At 29.9% G+C, this 23,082-nt stretch overlaps 3 protein-coding genes and 1 pseudogene across 4 annotated transcripts; all 4 read left to right on the top strand.

Moving 5' to 3' along the window:
* Window positions 1-785: 785 nt before the first annotated feature.
* LOC124538339 lies at window positions 786-2,879 on the top strand. Its single transcript, XM_047115377.1, has 4 exons — window positions 786-1,015; window positions 1,181-1,378; window positions 1,724-1,967; window positions 2,484-2,879. The coding sequence occupies exons 1-4, from the start codon at window positions 881-883 to the stop codon at window positions 2,663-2,665; spliced, it is 759 nt and encodes a 252-aa protein (XP_046971333.1). The 5' UTR covers window positions 786-880; the 3' UTR covers window positions 2,666-2,879.
* A 389-nt stretch (window positions 2,880-3,268) lies between these two features.
* Window positions 3,269-10,720, top strand: LOC124538485 (ras-like GTP-binding protein RhoL). Its single transcript, XM_047115566.1, has 5 exons — window positions 3,269-3,660; window positions 6,942-7,056; window positions 7,315-7,432; window positions 8,810-8,888; window positions 10,544-10,720. Exons 1-5 carry the CDS (start codon window positions 3,545-3,547, stop codon window positions 10,665-10,667), a joined length of 552 nt encoding a protein of 183 aa, XP_046971522.1. The 5' UTR covers window positions 3,269-3,544; the 3' UTR covers window positions 10,668-10,720.
* A 1,821-nt stretch (window positions 10,721-12,541) lies between these two features.
* Window positions 12,542-14,518, top strand: LOC124541395 (annotated as a pseudogene).
* Window positions 14,519-20,531: 6,013 nt separating this feature from the next.
* On the top strand, window positions 20,532-22,961 carry LOC124542887 (nuclear cap-binding protein subunit 2). Of its 2 annotated transcripts, XM_047120798.1 has the most exons (5): window positions 20,532-20,611; window positions 20,694-20,786; window positions 20,872-21,089; window positions 21,178-21,280; window positions 22,739-22,961. In XM_047120798.1, exons 2-5 carry the CDS (start codon window positions 20,718-20,720, stop codon window positions 22,832-22,834), a joined length of 486 nt encoding a protein of 161 aa, XP_046976754.1. In that variant the 5' UTR covers window positions 20,532-20,611; window positions 20,694-20,717; the 3' UTR covers window positions 22,835-22,961. The 2 variants fall into 2 exon arrangements, with proteins under 2 accessions (XP_046976754.1, XP_046976744.1); XM_047120788.1 differs by having other exon boundaries at window positions 20,571-20,786.
* The last annotated feature ends 121 nt before the right edge of the window (window positions 22,962-23,082 follow it).

Below are 23,082 nucleotides of genomic sequence, written 5' to 3'. Positions count from 1 at the left end.
CTGAAAAGAAGTTTATCTTAGGGTAAACTATTTTATTTTTGAAAATTGTGTTATTTAATAACGTCAATTGAAATATACGTGTATGATAATGTGATTTATATAAATGTTTATGATTAATTAATTAAAAAAATAAAGAAAAGAAAGTATTATTTTTATTTATTATAAATAGGTAGAGCGATTTGATAGAATTTAGATTTTATACTTTTTTAAAGATTACGTTTAAATATAAAATAGTATATAAAAAAAAGTAGATCATCGACAAAACTTAGAGTAAAATTGAATGAAAGACTGACCGTATGTACGCACAAAATGAAAACTTTATTTTTCATATAAATAGAAAAAAATAAAAACTATTTGCATTTTTATTTAATAAAAAAATGAAATTAAAATAATAGTTAACAGGAGTGTAGGTGATCCAACTTATTAATTATTTATATAAGATAAAATCCTACTATTTAGATTATCTGTTATCATAATAATATGATAACAGTCAGTTTTTGCCTATATGACGTCACACCATTGCAGCTCTTGTTTTAGGTGACGTACATACAGACTAAAAATTATGAATTTCAATTTTAATGTACTAAAACAATAATGTGCTTTTATGGCTCCAAATAAGAATATTTACTGTTATTAACATTAAAATTTTATCAAATTTAATAAAATATTTCTTCCGTACTGAAAGTACCCTATTATTTAAACAAGATTAATGTTGTTAGATTATTTGAAGTTTTTTTGAATTTTTGGGATACCTTTTTTAAAAGTTGGCAAATGGCAAGTATCGTTTGTATTGTTTTAAATCGGCTGTCATAAAGTTTAACTAAATTTCATTTGTTTCACAATTTAATATAACTCGCACTAATTCGAAGTCGATTTTAAAATGACTTCATCGGATAATGAAAGCTTAGACGATGAAATTAAAGAGTTGTTAGAAAATTATAAATTCAAAAAGGCAACTATCTATGAACCATGTACTTTAAAGAACTTTAAAGAATGTTTAATCGGACTGAACGAGGTGAGTACCTTACTGTTTATTTATTTAAAATTTTGCTTTTGCCTGTTTATTTCATTATAGTATATATTTGATATGTAATTACGTTTATTACGTTTTTAACGTATGCGAATTTGGGATTGGGCAAAGCAACTTTTTTAAAGATAGCTTTTTTTTTTTTTTTTTAAGGAACTCTCCCTGTTAAATATAGATTACATTTTCAACCCACATACAGACGTTGAAAATGATACTTTAAGTCCAGGCGCCCTCGTGAAACTAATAAATTCAGTTTGGACACTGTTGCATCACTTCAAGAATGTTTCGGAAAAAGTTGAAGGCTTGGAAGAGCAAAATCATATTTTGGAAAATAGCAACAAACACATAAATGTGAGTTAAAAGTTAAAGCAACTGTATATTTTTTATGGCTTAACAACATTTCTATATTACTTTTTATTTAGGCTTAAAAATAATACTTCAAAATCAATCTTTTATGTATCTATTTCATGTTGATCTTAACAAGCATCGAGTAATATAAAACTAATACCCGCTACTCAAACTCAATTTTTCTATTATAAGAAGTGACTGTATAATCTTATCGAGTCTAAGCCACTAACATGACCAAATGAAATTTTAAATTATGATATTTTCTAGGAAAAGGAATAGAATGAATGATTGTGTATATATTTTTGATAGCTATAAATAATATATCATTTTTTTTTTACTTTATACTAGTACACAATCGAAAGATTAAATGTGAAGTTGAGCACTGAAAAGAATGAATCAAGAGCATGCGTTGCCTCTGCGCAGCGAGCTTCAGATCAGTCTAATGATATATATCAAAAGCTATTGAACTCAAAGATGAAATTGAATCAATTAACTAAACAAAAAGAGACTAATGAGAAGTCTTTGCAAAACAAAATAGCAAGACTACAGCATGAAAACAATAAGCTTTTAGATAGACTAAGGAATAAATCAGGTATGTTTATTGAATAAATTATTTATAAAATAATAGTATTATTTGTCATTTCAATGGAGATTAATTAATTCAATATATTCTATTTATATATGATATTTATTCCTACTACTAACTGCACAAAATTATTTTATTTAATAGTATAAAAAAACATTACTTTCTGTTTCTGTCTGTATCTATGATTCCTCTTAAAAGTTTTTTTCTTTCTTTTATTACTTTTCTTCAATAGAGTGGAAAACATGAAAGGTTTATATACTTAGTTTGTAATTATTCTGCATAAAATAGCTGATTTACGACAGTTTTTTATATTTAATATAGAGCTGATGTTGTTTAAACTAATAATAGTCAACTTCCTAACTCTTGACTCTAGACACTTGCTAAAAACTCAACATTTTTGATTGCAACCCAGGATCTGGATCATAGTCCAGACAAGTTTGGTAGTTAAAAAAGTAGAAATAGTAGTAATATAAATAATTTGTAAAATTCTCTGATACTAAAAAAATATCTTTTCGGGAACAGACAGTTTCACACCTTGCGCTGATATTTGCGATTCAACACTCATGCGGCTAAAAGAGCGTGAACGAAAACAAAGAGCAGTAATAGCTCAGCTACAAGCTAATAATCAAGATTTACTAAGAGAAGTTTTGGCTCTCAAGGAGGAGCTCATACTTGAAGGACTTGGTGGTGTGAAAATTAAATAGCTCGCAGCAAAACCTAATATAATAATAGCATAAGTATTAATTGTCTTAATTGATTGATCTCTTATATTATTAATATGTACTTTCTTATTATATATAGCTAATACTTGTACTGACTGATGGTTGTGTTAACATTATTAAAAAATACTGTAATAATTGTTATTTGAATGCCTATTTTTGTGATGTAAAATCTAAGATAATAAATTATTTAAAAATATTTTATGGTTTATTTTTATGAAACAAATAGCAATTTCATGAATGATAAAAGAAAAAAACAAGTTTGTTACTTATAAGTAATTAATAAGATCACAATATTACAAACAGATTATAACCGAATTTAAAACCAATTAAGACATAGGTTGAGATACAAATTGGAACAATAAATAAATAATGTATCTAATGTATGTAATTCGATTTTATATATTTAATGTTAAAGCAGACAAAACTGACGTAAGTCATTTGTTAGCAGTTTGGGCAGAATACGTACATAGAATTAATTAGGAATTATATTCAGTAAGGTCCGCCTTCAATACGCGCGCGCTATGAACAAACCGGCTGTTTGGCTGTGACAAAACTATGTTGAATCACGCGCATTTTAATATTTGTGATCATTTCGCGTTTAACCACCAAAGTGCGCGCGCGCCTTGTTTCAATTAAATTGCCGCGTTATCGCAAATGTTTCTACAAGTTTGATAAGATCATTACATCACGGAGTGTGAGTGATAAGATTCGTCAAGGACCGATTTGTCTTACCAATGATCAAATCATCGCTTAAATTCGATATGCTACAGTTGTAGTTTAAACGAGTGTTAAACAATAGACGTTGTTGTTAGAGAAGTGATAATTGTTTGTGAGTTTAACTTGGATGTGGTGGTAAATACGATGGGGACAGTGCCGCGCTTAAAAATAACAGTGGTGGGCGACGGAATGGTTGGCAAAACCTGCCTTCTGTATGTGTACACTAGGAATGAATTCCCAAAGGAATATGTACCGACAGTGTAAGTACTATTTGGTAACTAATCGATTAGTTGAGGTAAGTTGATCAAATCCGACTATAGGTCATTGGGTCGAACGTAGAGCGAGCTCGACGTGCGTGTCAAAATTAGCAGGTTGATGCGGTAATCTCTTATCTTTGTTGTAGCTTTATTTTTAAATTTAAACAAGTGTAATATATATATTATATTCACATAATCATGTCAGTACCTACTATGTTCTACATATTTTTGCTATATTTTCCTTTAATAAGTTTACAAGAGCGTTATCATTAATATGACTCATTGAAATACCCATATACAGTTTTTATAATAGAAAATTCATATTAAAATGACAATGTAAATAAGTTCATATAGTTTTAATGAAATTTCGATTTTAGAAAGCTATTTCCAATATGTGCTCGCTTATAAATATTTAAATATGATTTCGATATATGTGGATCAAATTGTAGAGTTGAATCTTATGCTGAGGTGCCACTTCAATATTAAATCTGCGCGGACTACTGGGATATCCGTCACTGATAAGACCATATACACATCCTCCACGTAGTGTTAATAATATGGCAAAAAATATTAAACTCTTCATAATGTTTTTCTTAGTAACAGTTAATTAAAAACATTTTAACTCGCCATCGGCCCATAATTTGTTATACACAATCGACTATTATATAAAGTAAATGTTTGGGTTTAATAACGTATAAATGGTTTTTGAACTTTTGTCATAACTTTGAATACATTTACAATAATAAAATGATTAACAGCTTCATCAATTTAAAACTATAATGGCTATCTGAAAGTAGTTAATAACGCTAGTTTCTCGTTTATATAATTCATTTCATTAATTAGCATTAGCTTAATAGTGTCTGTTTTTGATGTGAAAATCAATTAACAAAAAATGTAAAAGTTAATAACATTATGCGATATAAAATTAATGATAGTATTTTGTTAATTATGTTTAATAACTAGCTTCACATAATTCTTATCTAATCATTATTTTTAAAATTAAATATTTTGTCACTTTGTGGTTCTGATATAATGGTTTAACGTATTTTATACACAAATAAACTATGAGTATATAGTATATACTAACATATAAAACTTGTAACAGGACAGTGAGCTCTACACTTGGAATTGATAAGTTAATATGTTTGTCGAAGAACACTGACTGACCTAAACAGTATCATCGCCCGATACTTTATCTCGTAATAAACATACATACATGTTATATGTACTTACTTTACTTACTTTTATATAGTATTTTATAAAATAAATCATACCAATCATTGATCTAGTTCTACTTTTTTATAAAGTCTTAGATGTAAGTTGTATGTCTTTGTTCTTATTTTGTGCATAAATCAATAAATATAAATAAAACAGGATAATACACTACCGTGTCCGATATTAAAAGCCTTTTTTTGGTATGATGGTTCAAACTGCCACAGCAAACAAATAATATGTTGATTTAAGTATAAACGTTTCTGTAACACAAAGAAATACAACATAGTTAAATGTTATTTAACAATGTTGTATTTCTTCTCTGCCAAAGCAGAGGTAACGTAAACAAAGTAAGAGTGCTATATGTGTATATTACATATTTACATTAATTAATGTATGACAAATCGGCAATAATCTGACGTCATTTATTCGCTTAGTATGATAAATACCTGTAACTGAGTTATAGTGGATGGGTGACTAATAGTTCATAGTCGTATATTGACACATTTTTATATAAATTTAAAAACTTAAACTCACCTGACTTAAAATTAAAAGGTACCACTTATTATTATACTTGTTATGTTCATTATTATTAAGACAATAAATGAGAGAATTATTGGTAAGCATTTAAAATTAAATGAGTCCCTGTTTCCGGCTATGAATGCGATCGTGCAGTTAATATTATTAGTAATGTGCGAAGCAATTCGAGCGCACTATTTATAAAATCATATACGTATCGGCATTGCATCTATTGTGCGAGTCTGTCGCTTCCTCTTTAAGAAACTTGACGCACGCCTACAGTAAGACTTCCTTACGGTTAAAGAGTCTAAGAGTCCATCGCTACAACATTATACCAAGGTCCTACGTATTTTGTAGTCAATGACCGTCACTAAAACTCGTCGTAATTGCTCACAAGGTCTTTTTTACTTATTTACTATTATAGACTATTTTAAAAACAAAATATATTTACTAATTTAAACTTGTTTTGAGTAAGGAATTCATAATATAAAATATTGTCTATATTTCATTGACGTTATTTTATAAATTATAAAAAAAGTAAAATCTTTGTCGGAGCCTCTCTACATCTCCACTTTTGTGTACCGATTTTTTTTTATTAATTTTTTTGGGTATTTAATGATCTGACTGGATAAAAGACAATAAAATTGCATTATCTCAGTTAGATATGTTAAAAGTCTGTATACGTATAAAATAAAACTTATTTTGATAGTGATTAATAAATGCCGTAGGAATATAATAATTATCGATTATGATATTATTCCAAAGGATAAAGGAATAAAGCCTGAATATGGAACGTTGAAACGTTGAACAAGGAAGGTCAGACGGTCTTAAGGTACGAGTGGTACGACTGTGTATTTATTCGTACTGACTACGTACGCTACGACCAAATTTTTCGCCCATAGCGTAAGTACAGTGTGAACGAGGACTGCATCTGACTATATTCGTAGGATATTGAGAATATGCAAGACTTTTAGCAAAAGACTAGACCTAGGCTCACTGAGCCCATTCTTCCTCGTCGACCCATCTGGCTTTACACACACGTATTCAAACGGTTCAAGCGCAAAAAGATAAAATTTTGAAATCATTTTTACACAAATACCTTTAACTCTATTTCTAATATCATCATCACGAGGATACCACTGAACTGATCGGTAGTAGGATCTGAGTATGCATGTTTTAGGCATCACTACATAGTATAAAACAAAGTCGCTTTCTCTGTCCCTATATCCCTATGTATGCTTAAATCTTTAAAACTACACAGCAGATTTTGATGCGTTTTTTTTAATAGATAGAGTAGTAATTCGATAAGAAGGTTTTTATATATAATACATGGAAAATGTAGTAAAAAACACTGATAATTTTAGAAGTTTCTACTGTGATGTCATATCTTTACACCCGTGCGAAACCGAGGCGGGTCGCTAGTATTGTATAAAGCATAAAATTATAGGATTTTAGGTACAAAAATAATTTGATGCAGATGGAGATACGAAAAACAGGTAGTTCATTGTTTAAAATATGTTGAAAAACTAATAAAATGTATATTTTGATTTTAGATTTGATAACTATGTGGGGCACATAACAGTCGACGGCCAAGAAGTAGAAATGGCTCTGTGGGACACTGCTGGCCAGGAGGACTACGAGCGATTAAGGCCATTATCATACAATAACGTATGTTATCCTCAATTTGTATTCAAAATAACGGTCGATTTATCTTTAACTCCGCAACTGCTCATGCAACTAGAAAACCTAGTTTATATTATTTTATTATATTTATCCAAAACAAACGAGCTACTGCTCTATTAACTGGCCATAAGTATTTAATTAATATTACCTTAATAGTTGTTTATTACGAAATCTTTAACTATTTGAATCTGATTGATATGATTTGAAATAGTATTAAATAAGCTTTTTTATGTATATTTACAGACACATTGCTTTTTGGTATGTTACTCCGTTGGCACTAGATCTTCATACGAAAATGTAATTCACAAATGGTATCCAGAGTTAAAGCACTTCAGTTCTTTAGTACCAATTGTACTCGTAGGTAAGTTATTTTTTTAATATCTAGGTGTGTAACGAATGACTTAAAACTTTCATTTATTTTTACCAGAATCATAATGATAGTCAATTATGTTATCAACTAAATTTTATTTTGTTACAAATTTAATTATATTTTATGTAAGTTTATATTATAGGTATATGTAATTATCATAATCTTTAAACCTCAATTCTAAGTAGGCTGTATTCAGTGTTAAGGTAGTGAGTTAGTCCACGTTTCTGCTTTGGTTCTATTTAATTAATTTTCAGAAGATAAAAGAGCTTATGGTTACCGTTTTTTGTATCAATTCTAGTAATACATGAATTAGGTATCATGTCCCTCGAGACTTGCAATCATTTATCGTTGGTGGTAGAATTATTTGCTAAATTATCCACGTGTTAGAGTTATGCCTGTACATTGCTAACTATAAGGTGTACATTCTTCTACACATAACTTTATATATTGTAACCGAAAAATCTAAGAATATTTACATTAATTGCCGAATTTGTACGAATGTGCTTAATTATGTATCTATTTACTTCAATTTCATTTATTTTAGTATTGACAAAACTTGTAATATAATCAAGTAAAGTTAATGATACTCGAATTCTACAAACGAGTCGCAAGTTGTTAATATAATAAAATTAACTTAACAACTGGACATTCCGCTAATTCGTGACCATTGTCATAGCGGACTTTAATAAGGATGGGCTTATTTAATACTACTGCAGAAATGTCTAAAACGGTTCTTTTTTTAGATGTTAGCTTAGAAAGAAGGACAATGAGATATAGTTTTTGGCGATCCATTATATTTTTTATCATTTAAAAACTGGTCAAGTGTGTAGCTATGATGAGTGATGAATATACACGCAAAGTTTTTGAATTATGGATTAAATAATACGGGAGCAACTTTGCATTGTGTATCTTCAAGATCTGTTTAAGGAAAATAAACTAACTTTTAACTATTGTATTATATTAACTTTCCATTATTTTTCTGTAATAATCAAATAAATTTCAGTCAGTTTTTCATGGAAAGGCACCTTTATATCTCTACCTAGTCAAACTTTCTCGACTAGTAGAGTCGAGAAAGTTTGGAGCTTATTCTTGATATACGCACATTTTCCAAGTCACGTGGAAGTTTTATTTCTCAGAAGAAAACTTAAAATGTACTCTAAGTCTATTAGGGCTCTGCTTGAACGAGAATGTAATTATTTAATTAAAATCGGGTAGGATTAATGTTCTTGCCATTTCACAACAAGTTCCGTACCAAATCATTAATATATATTATTTCGTAAGAATCCTTATCTTAAATACATCTAGTCATAAAATGTTCGACTTATCTTCAAGTTATCAATTTTGAATTTGTATATATTTTTATTACAGCAACGAAAACCGACTTGAGGGCATCCGGCAAAGCTGTTATAACAACTCAAGAAGGCAAAACTTTGAAGAAGAAAATACGGTAAATTCTGTTTATTTACAAATATTCACGAAATAAGGAATTATTTATAATTTTGTATAAGTCTAGATTGCATAAATTAGTGTGCATGAATAAGTTCCATAAAAATTTTGGACCCTAAACCTTCACTTATTAAATAACTACGGTTTTCCAATCGGTAATATTCATGTAAAATATATATTTTGTAAGTTTTTAAATCACTTATACCTCTATATTTATTTTATAGATTTGAATATATAGCACTAGTAGTTGCCTGCGGCTTTGCTCGCGTTTTAGGGTATTGGTTGTCATGTGATAGGCAAAAAAGTAGCCTATGGCCTTTCTTGAATTTCAGGTTTGCTTCATAACAAATTTCATTAAATTCAGTCCAGCAGTTTGGTCGTGAAAGAGCGGTAGACAAAGTTACTTTCACATTTATAATATTAATAAAGATAATGCTTTTTTGTAATAAATAAGCTATGTCATTTGTGGTGTAAGGAAAAAAAACGTCGGTTACTATCGCACGCGAACACTGGCAGCTGTGTTATCGTTGCCATTATCTTTCGTGCACCGATAAAGGCTCGTACTGTGATACAAAAACGAGAGAGTCCTTTGGCTGGCCGAATAAATTTTTAAATCGCAATATTTTTTTGTAAAATTAGTACAAATATTTTATATAACACACAAGTCGATTGATTAATCAAAGGTTGTAAAAATAGCAGCCCGTAAATGTCCTTTGTTAGGCTGCGGCTTCCTCGTCATCTGAGATTAAAGCATATTCCACCAGTCGCGAAAATCATTCGGCACTTTCGTATTTTCACACGAAGTTTTCTTTAATCATTGAAAACGATAAATGATATGTTTATATTTTATCTTGTATTCAATTTTGTTAAATGAAGTACATGAAAATCACGTACCCGGAATTGAATCTTCGGTATGATTCAGCATTCTAACCACTGGGTTATCTCGGCTCAGGAATGGCTGTAGGTACTTAAACATAATATACCTAATTAGCACAGCAAGGAAAATAAAATAGAACTAAATGTGATGTTGTGTTGTATGTTATGTTATTTTTTGTTGTCATATTAAAACGACTACTATGTAAACATCATGTTTTCACGTAAAATATACATATTTTATCTCGTGCCTATGTAGGTACAATACTAATGTTATACATGTGATATAATTAGGTATCTATATCTTAAGATGTTTTTATTTTTATTACTATATTTAAAAAAAGTAGTTCAAATAAGTCATCCAATATGGATGAATAACAGTTGTTTATGTACCTACGATCATCATTCAATGTTATAATATATATAAAGCTATAAATATGTCGTATTTTTTAGGAAAATAAATAAATTATAATAAATAAATAAATTACGATCACTATCGTTGGTGTGTACTGTACAAATATTAACATCAAAAATTAAAAAAAAATAGATTATCAAAGTTCCAAATGATATGAATATATGACAGCTTTTGCCTATATGACGTCGCACCATGGCGATCCGTGTTTTCACATCACGTAATATACATACAAAAAATACGACTTTTAATTTGAATATAATAAATCAATAATGTGCTTTTATGACTCAAAATTAGAATATTTAACTAATATATATTACTGCATATATTTATATTTTTATCAAGTTTCATTTGCTTTTGATTGTTTTCAGTGCTGTCCAACTCGTGGAGTGCTCAGCCTTGGAACGGGAAAACATGCACGAGGTGTTCGAAGAGGCTGTGCGAGCTGCTCTTCGTAAGAAAAGTGTCCCGAAACGTACTTGTCAATTTCTATGATAGAGCCTTTAATGCATAAACAAATGTATAAAAATATATTTTATTTTAATAATTTTTAGTGTCTAATTAATTATAGGTAATTAAATGCAGTTTTAAATATATATATAAAAAATATATGCCTCATGATTCAGAATAAAATTTTGAATACTCTTAGAGGAAAAGTGTTGTATATTTTATTACCTGTAATGACTACAACATTATTTAGACACATAAAGGTATTGGACGATCAATTTTGTCTGACAAAATGAAGATTTTTGTCATATAAAAACTGAGTGCACTGAGTCATTAAGACAACAATTATATATTTGAATGAAAAATGTTGATGAAACTAAAATTAAATTATTTTATATGGTATCGTGACTATAAAAGAAAAGATTACTTAATTGTTCAACAATAAATTGGAAGTAACAAAAAACAACAAAAAAACACAAATCTTTCACAATATTAAGTAATATTTATTAATAAATCAATATAATAATAAAAATTACGTTACATATTTTTGATTTAAAAGATAATTATTTGATATTATCCGATAAAACATACGTACCTACTCAATCAAAAAATGGTTCAACATATCATATATAAATGTATTATGTGATTATAATGCAATTTCAAGACTCAAAGCCTTGTTGGAATGAACGAAAAATTATACATAATAATTTATTATGTCTATTTGAAGTAATAACAGTCTTATAAGCATTGTAATATTTAAGTGGTGTATTCATTTTAAAAGTTATTTATATTTGATAGGTGCTCAGTAGGTAAGTTTTTAAATTGTTGGTATGCTTTGAATATTTACACATCGATCTAGACCGTGTAATTCGTTAATTTACCGAAGAAGTCTTATTTTTATCACAACCGTAACTATAATACATATACAACCATTATCATCTGGGAGTCCTGGTCGTAAATCTTTCAAGGAGATCAATTAGTTACGCTTGCGCACACGTCCGTCTCAAGGGAGCGCCATAGTAATGCGCCTAATTACTTTTTGTAAATATCGATTAACTTTATATTTATAGCTGCGTAAGGCATTACATAAGTCATTTGATTTCATACGTGTAAAAAAATTTATTTATTTTATAATAGAAAACTGCGCTTTATTATGGGATACCTCAGACGATAATGGCAATTTACAAACCTATTAAAATCCGAGTATTCATAGGAACTTTCAACCAAAAAGTCAATATTTCTCGAAGTATCTATAAACAAAATTTATATAATGTTGAACTATTTGTACTGTATTGAATTTAAATTTATTAATTTTAAAATTATTTTCCATATTTTTTTTTCATTGTTATAGGAATATCTAATTAATGTCCTATAAATAGATTATTATCTATCACATGTAAAATGGTCACTTAATTTAATCTTAATATTGTAAGATTGCAAAAATGTACATACATGTTTCAGTATTGTTTAAAAGTATTTAAATAATATATTAATATACATTGTGTACTTATGGATATAAACTCACTGTGTATTAAATTATTTTATAATAAATGAATGCAATAAATAATAATTTTCTTTGATTTGTCGTTAAGCAACCATTACAGGATTTCTGGTAATATTTCGCGAGTTCTCCTCTGCGTTTTATCACAAAACAGTAAATAATTATAAATATACCCTATTTGTGGAAAATCGGTTATAAAAATTATACAGGGTTATTAGTAATTCGACTTATTCTCGGTAGAAGGTAAATAGATAATTTTAATTAACTATTTGCGATAATTTAAACCCCCGTTATACGATGGAAAAGTAAACCATTTTTGAGCTATCACATTTTTTAGTTATATTAAAATAATTAAAAATAGAACTTCAAAAAATTAATTAAAAAAAATATCAACAACGACAGATTTCAATAAAATTCAGTAACTAAAGAGAACCAAATCTATCCTTCTGCCTTTACTTTGTTTTCAATTACCTATCGACGGTTAGCATTTCCTATCGAAACTAGCTATCTGTCATCGGGAGGACAGATAGCTTACTAGAGATAGGAACGCTCATACGATTCGTGGTTATAGTTACTCTCGGATAGACGAAGCTATCTCTAGTAACGTCAATCGCTTATCCGTCAAATTCGGCCATTCGACTTGAAATTTTGAAATATAATTGCTCTAATTTTTATTAATGACGGAATATTGTAGCAGTGACGATAGTGATATGGAATTATTACAAATTATAAATGATTGTGATACAGACAGTGACAGTGATTCCAATATTGTGCGATCATCAAATAAGTATAAGCCACGAATAAATTACATGAATAAGCTAAATGATTACGAATTTGCATATCGATTTAGACTGAGCAAAGGTGCTGTGAATGAATTCAATAATTTAATTCATCCCTATTTGAAGGTTATATCTAAAAGGTAAGGTTAATTTTGTCATTCTAATTTCCTTACATTTGTGTAGATACCTAATATCAGAATTCACTCATGTTTTAACTTTTTTCAGAAACCATGGTATATCTCCCTTGCATCAGATACTTTTAGCGCTACGATTTTATGCATTGGGCACTATGCTGGTATCTGTGGCAGATTTTATTGGAGTCTCAATAGCATCTGCTAGTCGTATAGTCGTAGAGGTATCTAGAGCCATAGCAAGACTGTACCCAAGTTTTGTTTTATTAGAAAGTCACACTCAAACCGAATTTTACAATATTGCGGGTTTTCCTAGAGTACATGGTATCATAGATGGTACTCATATATTAATGCAATCACCAAGTATGTCATTAATCTTTAAATAATTTACTCTAAAAATTATATACAGTACCTACTTATCACACCTACGAAATTCTATATAAAATATAATTGATTTATAGATTCCAACTTAGGAGAGGAATTTAGAAATAGGAAAGGATAATTTTCCTTAAATGTCCAAGTGGTGAGCAATGCATCATTGATATTTCTAAATGTTGTTGCTCGATGGCCAGGATCCACTCATGATGTAACTATATTTAATCATTCCAACTTAAAAGGTATTTTATCCATTAAATATATGCATTTGTTTTCTTTGAATTGACAGTGTTTAAAAAATATTTTTTTTGGATTTACAGACCATTGTGAACAAGGTGGACTAGGGAATCGATGGTTCCTTTGTGATAGTAGCTATCCCTGTAAGGCCTATCTTTTGACACCTCTGCCAAACTCAATTACTCAATCGGAACAAAGATATAATGAAGCTCATATAAAAACCAGGAATACAATAGAAAGGTTAACAAAATAATACCAGAGCTTAAGAAAGATTATTGAATATTATACTACTCGACGACCTCCATGGTCGAGTGGTGTGTACACTGGTTTTCATAGATACGCAACTCTGAGGTCCTGGGTTCGATTTCCGGCCGAGTCGATGTAGATTACCATTTGTTTTCTATGTTGTCTTGGGTCTGGGTGTTTGTGGTACCGTCGTTACTTCTGATTTCCATAACACAAGTGCTTCAGCTACTTACATTGGTATCAGAGTAATGTATGTGATGTTGTCTCATATATTATACATTGTACATATGTTATATTCATTTAGGTAACTTTTCAGATGCATTGGTGTTTGGAAGAGAAGATTCCCTATTCTAGCATTAAAATGCCGACTCAAAGTTCAAAATTTGCAAGCGGTTATTATAGCTACTGCTGTGCTACATAATATTGCGATAAAAATGAATTTACAAGAATTAGAACCAGAAATATCAATTCCAATTATACTAGAAGAAAATAATTTTGTTATAGATAACAATTTACTGACACAATATTTTTCATCACGGCAGTCACTAATAAATGATTACTTCACAAACACATAATTATAATATAAATATTTCATTTATCAGCGTTGTATTTATATTTTTAAATATATAGGTATTTTACACTGAAACAACAATGAAAGTTCTTCTTTTAAATGGTATAACTATTTATTTATTACAATTTTTAATTTAAAAATTTTCTAATTTTGCGTTATCTAATTCCACCTTAAGTTTAGCAATAATAATTTCTTTTTCTTGTAGCTCTAATTCAACCTTTTTCACCATCAGATACTCTGCTAGAGCATTGTGCCTATTTATGCATGCCTTACATTTCCTCTTCTAATTTTTGTTTTCGTTTTGCTGTAAATATAAATTCAAATATTAATGATGGCCAACCGATATTTTTATCCATACCATTAGATATACATTCACAAGGGTTAGGCAAGGGAAGTGTAGCAAACAAATTTTTAAAAATAAATCATATAGCCAGTAAATGTTACGAGGCAATACTTCAGAGGCAATCACCACATATTTGAGGCAAATTTATTGAAGAAAATATCAGTAACAACTTAATACTAATAGTCTAACCATCAATTATCTAAAAAACTACTTCCACTAGCCTTATTTTTTAAAAAAAATTGGTTTTTTGATGTAGATGTCTCCAGAATTTGTGTCTCTATAAGCACTTCGTGAGCCAAACCATCACCACAAACACCATCTCCATCATTATTCCCCTCAACTTATTCGTCCAAATTTAAATAAAAATTGTTAATGGTAGCATCTCCGCTAAACTCCACAGAGAAACCTTGACAAGTGTTGCCCAAAAGTGAAGCTACTTTGTCTAAGATTTCGTCGGGTGGAAAATAATCCTTGCCACCTCCAGTCTTTGACAAAGAGATTTTATTATAAATAAGCGCTTAATTTAAAAAAAATCCGAGTTCAATAATATATCATTCCAATAAGTATCCTGATATGTATGCATTAGTAGTATAATATCAATTAAATATAACATTAATAACCTTATTAAAACTGCTTCTCATAGTTAATTTCTTAAAGTTTTCCCACTTCAAGCGCAACTGCGAAGAAGTTCGTGGTAAACTTGTGAACGAAGAATTGAATTCGTTGTCAAATCTTGTCACGCTTGCTCCTTAAGTTTATTATTAGTTGCATTTGTTGCCTTACAATTGATGATTCCATTAGCAGCCACAAGGTGTGCTAAAATCATCGTTTGGTCTCTGGTAATAGGTGCTGCCTTTGTTGACTGAAAAAATTTGGTATATTAATAATGAGATGAACGCAATATAACTATTAAGCATAAATATAGTTCGTATATACTTACATGAGTCATTTTGTGTCACTTATAAAACAACAAACAACTTATAAAGCAAACACAAATTGATAACCAAAACCAACCGAAAACCAAAATTGAAAGTTCAAAATGTCAAGACGTTTCGTTTTGTGTAATGTTATCCATCCTAAGTCAAAAACTTAGGATGGATAACATTACCGTGACTTTACAAAAATAACAAATACCTAATTACATTTGGATATTTTTTTTTATTAAAATTATTACTCAATTTGTAATAGTAAACAAATAAAACATAAATATATGAAAAACAAATTTTGGGCGTGACATTGTTTCATGGTTATCGTAAAACGAAACATTCGAAGAAGCTAAGATAGGTGAGAGGGAAAAGTAAACTATCGTTGGTCGAAGATAGATGGCACTTATCCTTGATTGTGAAATAGATAAATTCTAATTAACAATCGGGGATAGCGATCTATCTGTAATCTTAGATAGATTATTGGAAACGGGCGTAAGAGAATAAGAATTTTTGACATTAGATTTTGATTATTATTCATTTATATTAAATCTTATAAGTTACTTCTAATTAAACACATACTTAAAACTCGACAATAACATGAGTTTCGAGCTCCTTCAACGTTTTATATTACAGTCTTTGTTAAGATGGATTATGTCAGAACACTAGATTTGATTAGCTTCCCGAACAGATCTCTTAAGCAATTTTCTTGAAGTATTCTCAGCTTTCCTGTTGGATCTTCACGTATATATCTGCATAGACTAGTTCCTGGATTGCTTGATTACTCTTTTTTAACATTTAAAAAATACAACGTCATGTAAATTAAAAATTATTTCAATTAATGTATCCTGCTTGGAAGTCAACAGGTATTAACTCCACACTTTTTTATCATCTATAAAATCTTGTATCGAATAATATACTATTTCTACCAATGTATTTTTTACAAACGATTTGAATTTACTAAATGGCAAAGTTAAAAATTTCTGTGGAATTTTATTATAGAAACGGATACCTTGCCCCAAGAAGGATTTATTGACTTTGCGGAGTCGGAAACTTGGCATTATAAGCTTATCCTTACTCCTAGTGCACATACAATGATTATCACTGATTTTATCAAAGTTATCAATGTTACTGTGAATATACATAATATTGTTGTAAATATATTGCGACGCAACAGTGAGTATTCCCACTTTGTTAAAAACATCCCGAAGAGAGTCTCTAGCTCCAAGATTATAAATAAACCGGATGGCTCTCTTTTGTAAAATAAAGACAGATTCAATATCTGCAGCGTTACCCCAAAGTAATATGCCATATGACATAATACTGTGAAAATAACCAAAATAAACTAAACGAGCGGTATCAATATCAGTTAGTTGTCTAACTTTTCTAACCGCGTATGTTGCGGAGCTGAGTCTTCCTGTTAGGGATGATAAATGAGAAGTCCACTGAAGTCTGGAATCCAATTCTATTCCTAAAAACACCGTAGTATCAGCTACTTCAAGACGGTCACCGTTTAAAGATATATTATAATTTTGCTTGCTAACATTAGGTAGGGTAAAAACTACACATTTTGTTTTTTGAGCATTCAAAACTAAATTATTTACTGTAAATGTAAACCAATTGTGTATCTGTGATAATGCACCAATGTCAACCTTAAAAATCAGCGAAGTATCGTCAGCAAATAACACTATATCACAAATACCCTTAACATAAATCAAAAATCAAAATCAAAGTATACTTTATTCAAGTGGGCTTTTACAAGCACTTTTGAATCGTCATTTAACAATTAAGTGAAGCTAACACCGGTTCGGAAAGTAGATTCTACCGAGAAGAATCGGCAAGAAACTCAGTAGTTACTCTTTTTCAACATTTAAAAAAATACAGTCATGTTAGTTAATTTTTAAGTTAATACAATTATTAGATTAATATATCCTGCCTGGAAGTCAACAGATATTAATTCCACGCTTTTTTATCATCTACAAAATCTTGTATCGAATAATACGCCTTTTTCACCAATGTATTTTTTATAAACGATTTGAATTTACGAGACGGCAAAGTTAAAAATGTCTGTGGAAGTTTATTATAGAAATGGATACCTTGCCCCAAGAAAGATTTATTGACTTTGCGGAGTCGGAAACTTGGCGTTATAAGCTTATCCTTACTTCTAGTGCATATACAATGATTATCACTGATTTTATCAAAGTTATCAATGTTACTGTGAATATACATGATATTGTTGTAAATATATTGTGACGCAACAGTGAGTATTCCTACTCTGTTAAAAACATCCCGAAGAGAGTCTCTAGCTCCAAGATTATAAATAAACCGAATTGCTCTCTTTTGTAAAATAAAGACAGATTCAATGTCTGCAGCGTTACCCCAAAGTAATATGCCATATGACATAATACTGTGAAAATAACCAAAATAAACTAAACGAGCGGTATCAATATCAGTTAGTTGTCTAACTTTTCTAACCGCGTATCTGAGTCTCCCTGTTAGGGACGACAAATGGGGACTCCACTGAAGTTTGGAATCCAATTCTATTCCCAAGAACACGGTAGTATCGGCTACATCAAGCGGGCCGCCGCTTAAAGATATATTATAATTTTGCTTCCTAACATTGGGTAGGCTAAAAACTACACATTTTGTTTTTTGAGTATTCAAAACCAAATTATTTACATTAAACCAATCTTGTATCTGTGATAAGGCACCGTTCACATCGTCATAGTCAGTTTTTTTCCTGTCAACCTTAAAAATCAGTGAAGTATCGTCAGCAAACAATACTATATCACAAATACCTTTAACAAAGAAAGGAAGGTCATTTATATATACTAGGAACAGAAAGGGACCCAAAATTGAACCTTGTGGAACACCCATTTTTAGTGTAGATCCAGTAGACTTTATTCCATTAATGAAAACTTGCTGGATTCTTTGACTTAAATATGAAGCGATGAGATCAAGAGCTTTACCTTTAACACCGTAATATTTGAGCTTATAAAGAAGCGTTTCGTGTTCTACACAATCGAATGCTTTAGATAAATCACAGAATACTCCAATAGCGTTCTGTGATTTCTCCCAAGCATCGTAAATATGTTTGAGAAGCGCAATCCCCGCATCAGTTGTCGAGCGACCTCTTCTAAAACCGAATTGCTCACCATGAAAAATAGCATTTGTACCAAAATGGACGAGAAGTTGATTTAAAATATTTTTTTCGAAAATTTTACTTAAGGATGGGAGTATTGAAACAGGCCTATAATTACCGGGATAGCTTCTGTTTCCAGTTTTAAAAAGTGGTAAAACTTTACTACATTTTAACAAGTTAGGATATACGGAGCTATATCGTATATGATGTTATTAAAAATTTTTACCGAAATGCCCCATATGTCGTTAGTTTTTTTAATATTTATAGTTTTAAATACTTTTATGACATCTATTGCAGAAACCGTTTCAAATGAAAAATCAATAACGCATTTAGAAACACTATTATTTAATAACCTAGCTGCATTTGATGTAGATGATTTTAAATGAAATGTTATTTTATGGGGTACTTTATCAAAAAATGTTTCAAATAAATTAGCAACCTCTAATTCAGAACTCGTGTATCTACTACCTGTGTTCAATGCTATTGGTATCATTTCCTTTTTGGGTTTTCCACTAACACTACTAATAACATCCCATGTGGCTTTAATTCAATTATCAGAATTCAGGATTTTTTTCTTTAAATATAAGGACATAGCAGAAATGCATACTGTTTTAAAAATTTTGGAATATTTAATGACGTATTCTAAAAATGTTACGCTTCGATCCCACCGCCTCATATCATATAAGTCGTATAATTTATTTCTACTTTTATAAATACCAACAGTAACCCGGTCACTAAACTTTAATTTTGTGTTATTATAACATGATTACATTTTAAATATATTGTTAAATTATTTTAGTATTACTTCAAAAATGAATTATAAAGCTCATTTGGATCCTGTGTCGTAAAATCTAGATTAGACAATTTATACGCCACAATATCTTTAAAACAATGTAAATTGTTAGCCGTTATTGGCCTGTATGTTATTTTTTTTAAATGATTTATTTCTTTGTGTTTTAATGAAAACTTCTGACCACAATGGTCAGAAGTTAAATTATTTATAATTGATACTTTATATATTTCACAGTCACAAAACACATTATCAATATACGTAGAAGTATCGTCGGTTATTCGCGTCGGTTCATTAACTCTATGGGTTAAATTAAATGACATAAACAAGGCGACCAACCGAACACTTAACGTAGTTAATGATAGGCCCCATCCTTTATGGCTACCAAGGCGACGAGAGTAGATATTATTTTTGCCTTAAACGCTCACCACCGGCCGATACTAAGGAGTGTTTCAATTTCTATTTCGAAAAGATGAGAAAAGTGGTACTCGCCGGAGAGGTAGACCCAGGGTCACAGGACTCAGGGTTAGCAATGAGGTGAGAAGGAGCAAGACCAGCTTCGCCGTCTTAATGTGAAAAAGAATAGTGTAAAAGATGGTGTTTAGATCCCTTACGTTACAGAAATCCACAACGGTTTTAGAAGGGTTTGCCTCCTTGTACATCTTTGAATTAAGAAATATGCTTCATAAAATGTACATCATCCCTTCTCTACAATGAATTTATTGTTTCGATGGATGTCAAAAGAATCGTTATGTCTAGTACTGTTTTTTGTTTCAAACTTTGCAGATTGTTTGTACTTGCCTTAAACACTAAAAAAATTATTTTGTCGATATACTTGAAATTATTTGTAGTCTGTCTTTTATTAGTCTTTGAAAAATAAGATGCCATGTCACTTGTTCCGTCAATGTCAGAGCCATATAAGTGACGGCTTGCGAACAATAATTGTTGAGACTTGTTAGCATCTTTTTGCAATATTGTTAGACTTTATTTTATTTGTTATTGAAATACACTAAAATCTATAAACACTTCTTTATAGGTAATACAATTTAAATTTAACGCGATGAAGAGGAGTTACGACTCAATGAGTTCTTCTGTTGAAATTAGTTCATATCGAGATCAACATTTTAAGGTAACACCATAGTGAAATATCCTGAGTTAGTAATTAATGTAAATATAAAAAAACATTAAAAGCTGCTTATTTTAACCCATTTCAGGGATCCAGAAGCGAACAAGAAAAGCTTCTTCGCGCATCATCTACACTCTATATTGGAAATTTATCATTTTATACAACAGAAGAACAAATTTATGAACTTTTCTCACGTTGTGGCGATATAAGACGAGTTATTATGGGATTAGATAAATATAAGAAAACTCCTTGTGGTTTCTGTTTCGTAGAATATTACACAAGACAAGATTCAGAGAATTGTATGAGGTTAGTTTAAATATCGATGAACTTAATGGTCCGTAAAATAATACTGCCATTAATCAACGCTAATTTTTTTTGTAAATTTTATTTATAGATATATAAATGGCACAAGACTGGATGATAGAATTATTAGATGTGACTGGGATGCTGGATTTATTGAAGGTCGCCAATATGGACGAGGGAAAACAGGTGGACAGGTAATGAAGAGGCAATGTGGCTGATTGGATTTATCCAATTAACTTTAATTTTGTATATTATTTATAAAGATTTTATAGAGTTCATCTGTAGTGGTATAGGATAGAAACCACTATGTTAATAGTTTTAGCTTTTATACATAACAGCAACAGATAAATTTTGCAAATACTTTTGTTGATCTCATGCTGATATTATAAATGTGTAAGTAGATGTTTTTAATAAAATTTGGTATGAATCAAGCTTACCCATCCACTAGCTTCTCACTCTACAAATAAATACAGTGTAAACTCGTTATAACGAAATTCAAGGGACTGTGCATTTTTTGTCATTATAGAGAGATTTCGTTATATGGAGTGAACAAACAAAAACAATCAAATTGAAATAGATAAAATATGCTTATAAATTTTGGTTACACATATAATCCGATAACTTTGTGTGACGTTTTTTGCTGTGCCAGTACTTTTTATATATTCTATTCATATCTAGATATGTAAGTGAATCGTCTAGATTAAACAACAAAACAAACTCTACCAACTTAGCAACAATTGGTGGTGATTCAGTTTCGTCCACTTAATCATCTTCTTCATCTTGATTAAGCTAATGAAAAATGCTAACTCTATGCTTCGAAGATTAGATATGATTGGGTGAGCAGGATAATAAATAGTTACTGTCTAAAATGATGTACACATTTCTTCGTAATAGAGAATGGCTGTATTGCTATAAAGAGTGTATCAATATGTGGGTTTTAAAGCAAACCAACCAAGTCGTGCTCACTTCTACTTTATAGACAGTTTATCGTTATAAAGGATAATGTTATAAAAAGTTTACACTGTATATTTTACTCAGAGTGATTTGAACGCAACTGAGTTTATAAATATTCAGAATTGAATTGACTGATGCATTGAGGAGTCTCCAGTGTCATATTACTAATACATGGTGCTCAGCAATTGGCTATTTTGGAAATAAGTTTGTTTATTTAAATTGCTGAAAATATGTAATACAATGAGTAATTTTTCACAGCACTGTAGATGTTGCATTCCTTTGTTGTGTGGTAAATACAATGTAAGAAATGATTAAAGATTTATAAAAATAACTAATATGAGGAAATTTTGTAGCTTTAATATTTTAATACTAAGACAGACAAGTTGTAGATGGCTGTTACTCCAACATTGGCACAAAATGTATTCAGAATATCTAATTTTTTTTTTTCTCAAAAACTAGAACATAGCCTGTTACAATCGTCTTATATTTGTACTACTGACTTGTTATGTTTTGAGTGGTATTTCTACTTAACTATACCACTTGGATAGTTAATGAGCTTGATATAGCTGACAATAGTACTTAAATCGGCAAAATAATTTTAATTTTTAACACTGCTGTAATATTTGTTAGATTGAATATGTTCTATGTTATCTAACATGTTTCAGGGTATTTCATAATATTCAATTATATTTTCCTAGGTTCGTGATGAATATCGTACGGACTACGACGGTGGACGCGGCGGCTATGGAAAAATAATTGCCCAGAAGATAACGCCAAATACTTTAGAACGTTGATGTTCCTTTTAAGTGCTACCTGGAGCTAAAAATGAAAGACTGTAATGGTAAAAAACATTCAATTGATCTGGATGGAAATAGCATGTTGTAATAACATTTAATTTTAAGTAAATTCTATAGTATGAAATGACCTTTAATTTTATCTTTCATGTCACACCATTAAATAGTTCTAATATTATCAACTTACTATATTCTGGTGTTTTTATCTTTTTATATACTTATTTAATTTATGATCTTTAATTCTAATG

This window comes from Vanessa cardui, chromosome 2, assembly GCF_905220365.1.
Source record: "Vanessa cardui chromosome 2, ilVanCard2.1, whole genome shotgun sequence".
Classification (NCBI taxonomy): Eukaryota; Metazoa; Arthropoda; class Insecta; order Lepidoptera; family Nymphalidae; genus Vanessa; species Vanessa cardui.
The sequence above is the reverse complement of the archived record's forward strand: the minus strand, read 5'-3'. Positions and strand labels throughout refer to the sequence as shown.

Excerpts from the sequence above, each read along its gene's own strand:
- LOC124538339 (XM_047115377.1), top strand. The coding sequence starts at position 881 with ATGACTTCATCGGATAATGAAAGCTTAGACGATGAAATTAAAGAGTTG. Across the intron at positions 1,016-1,180 it reads GTTTAATCGGACTGAACGAG|GAACTCTCCCTGTTAAATAT; the intron begins GTGAGTACCTTA and ends TTTTTTTTTAAG. Across the intron at positions 1,968-2,483 it reads TAGACTAAGGAATAAATCAG|ACAGTTTCACACCTTGCGCT; the intron begins GTATGTTTATTG and ends TTTCGGGAACAG.
- LOC124542887 (XM_047120798.1), top strand. The coding sequence starts at position 20,718 with ATGAAGAGGAGTTACGACTCAATGAGTTCTTCTGTTGAAATTAGTTCA. Across the intron at positions 21,090-21,177 it reads GATTCAGAGAATTGTATGAG|ATATATAAATGGCACAAGAC; the intron begins GTTAGTTTAAAT and ends TTTTATTTATAG. Across the intron at positions 21,281-22,738 it reads GAGGGAAAACAGGTGGACAG|GTTCGTGATGAATATCGTAC; the intron begins GTAATGAAGAGG and ends ATATTTTCCTAG.
- LOC124538485 (XM_047115566.1), top strand. The coding sequence starts at position 3,545 with ATGGGGACAGTGCCGCGCTTAAAAATAACAGTGGTGGGCGACGGAATG. Across the intron at positions 7,057-7,314 it reads GGCCATTATCATACAATAAC|ACACATTGCTTTTTGGTATG; the intron begins GTATGTTATCCT and ends GTATATTTACAG. Across the intron at positions 8,889-10,543 it reads ACTTTGAAGAAGAAAATACG|TGCTGTCCAACTCGTGGAGT; the intron begins GTAAATTCTGTT and ends GATTGTTTTCAG.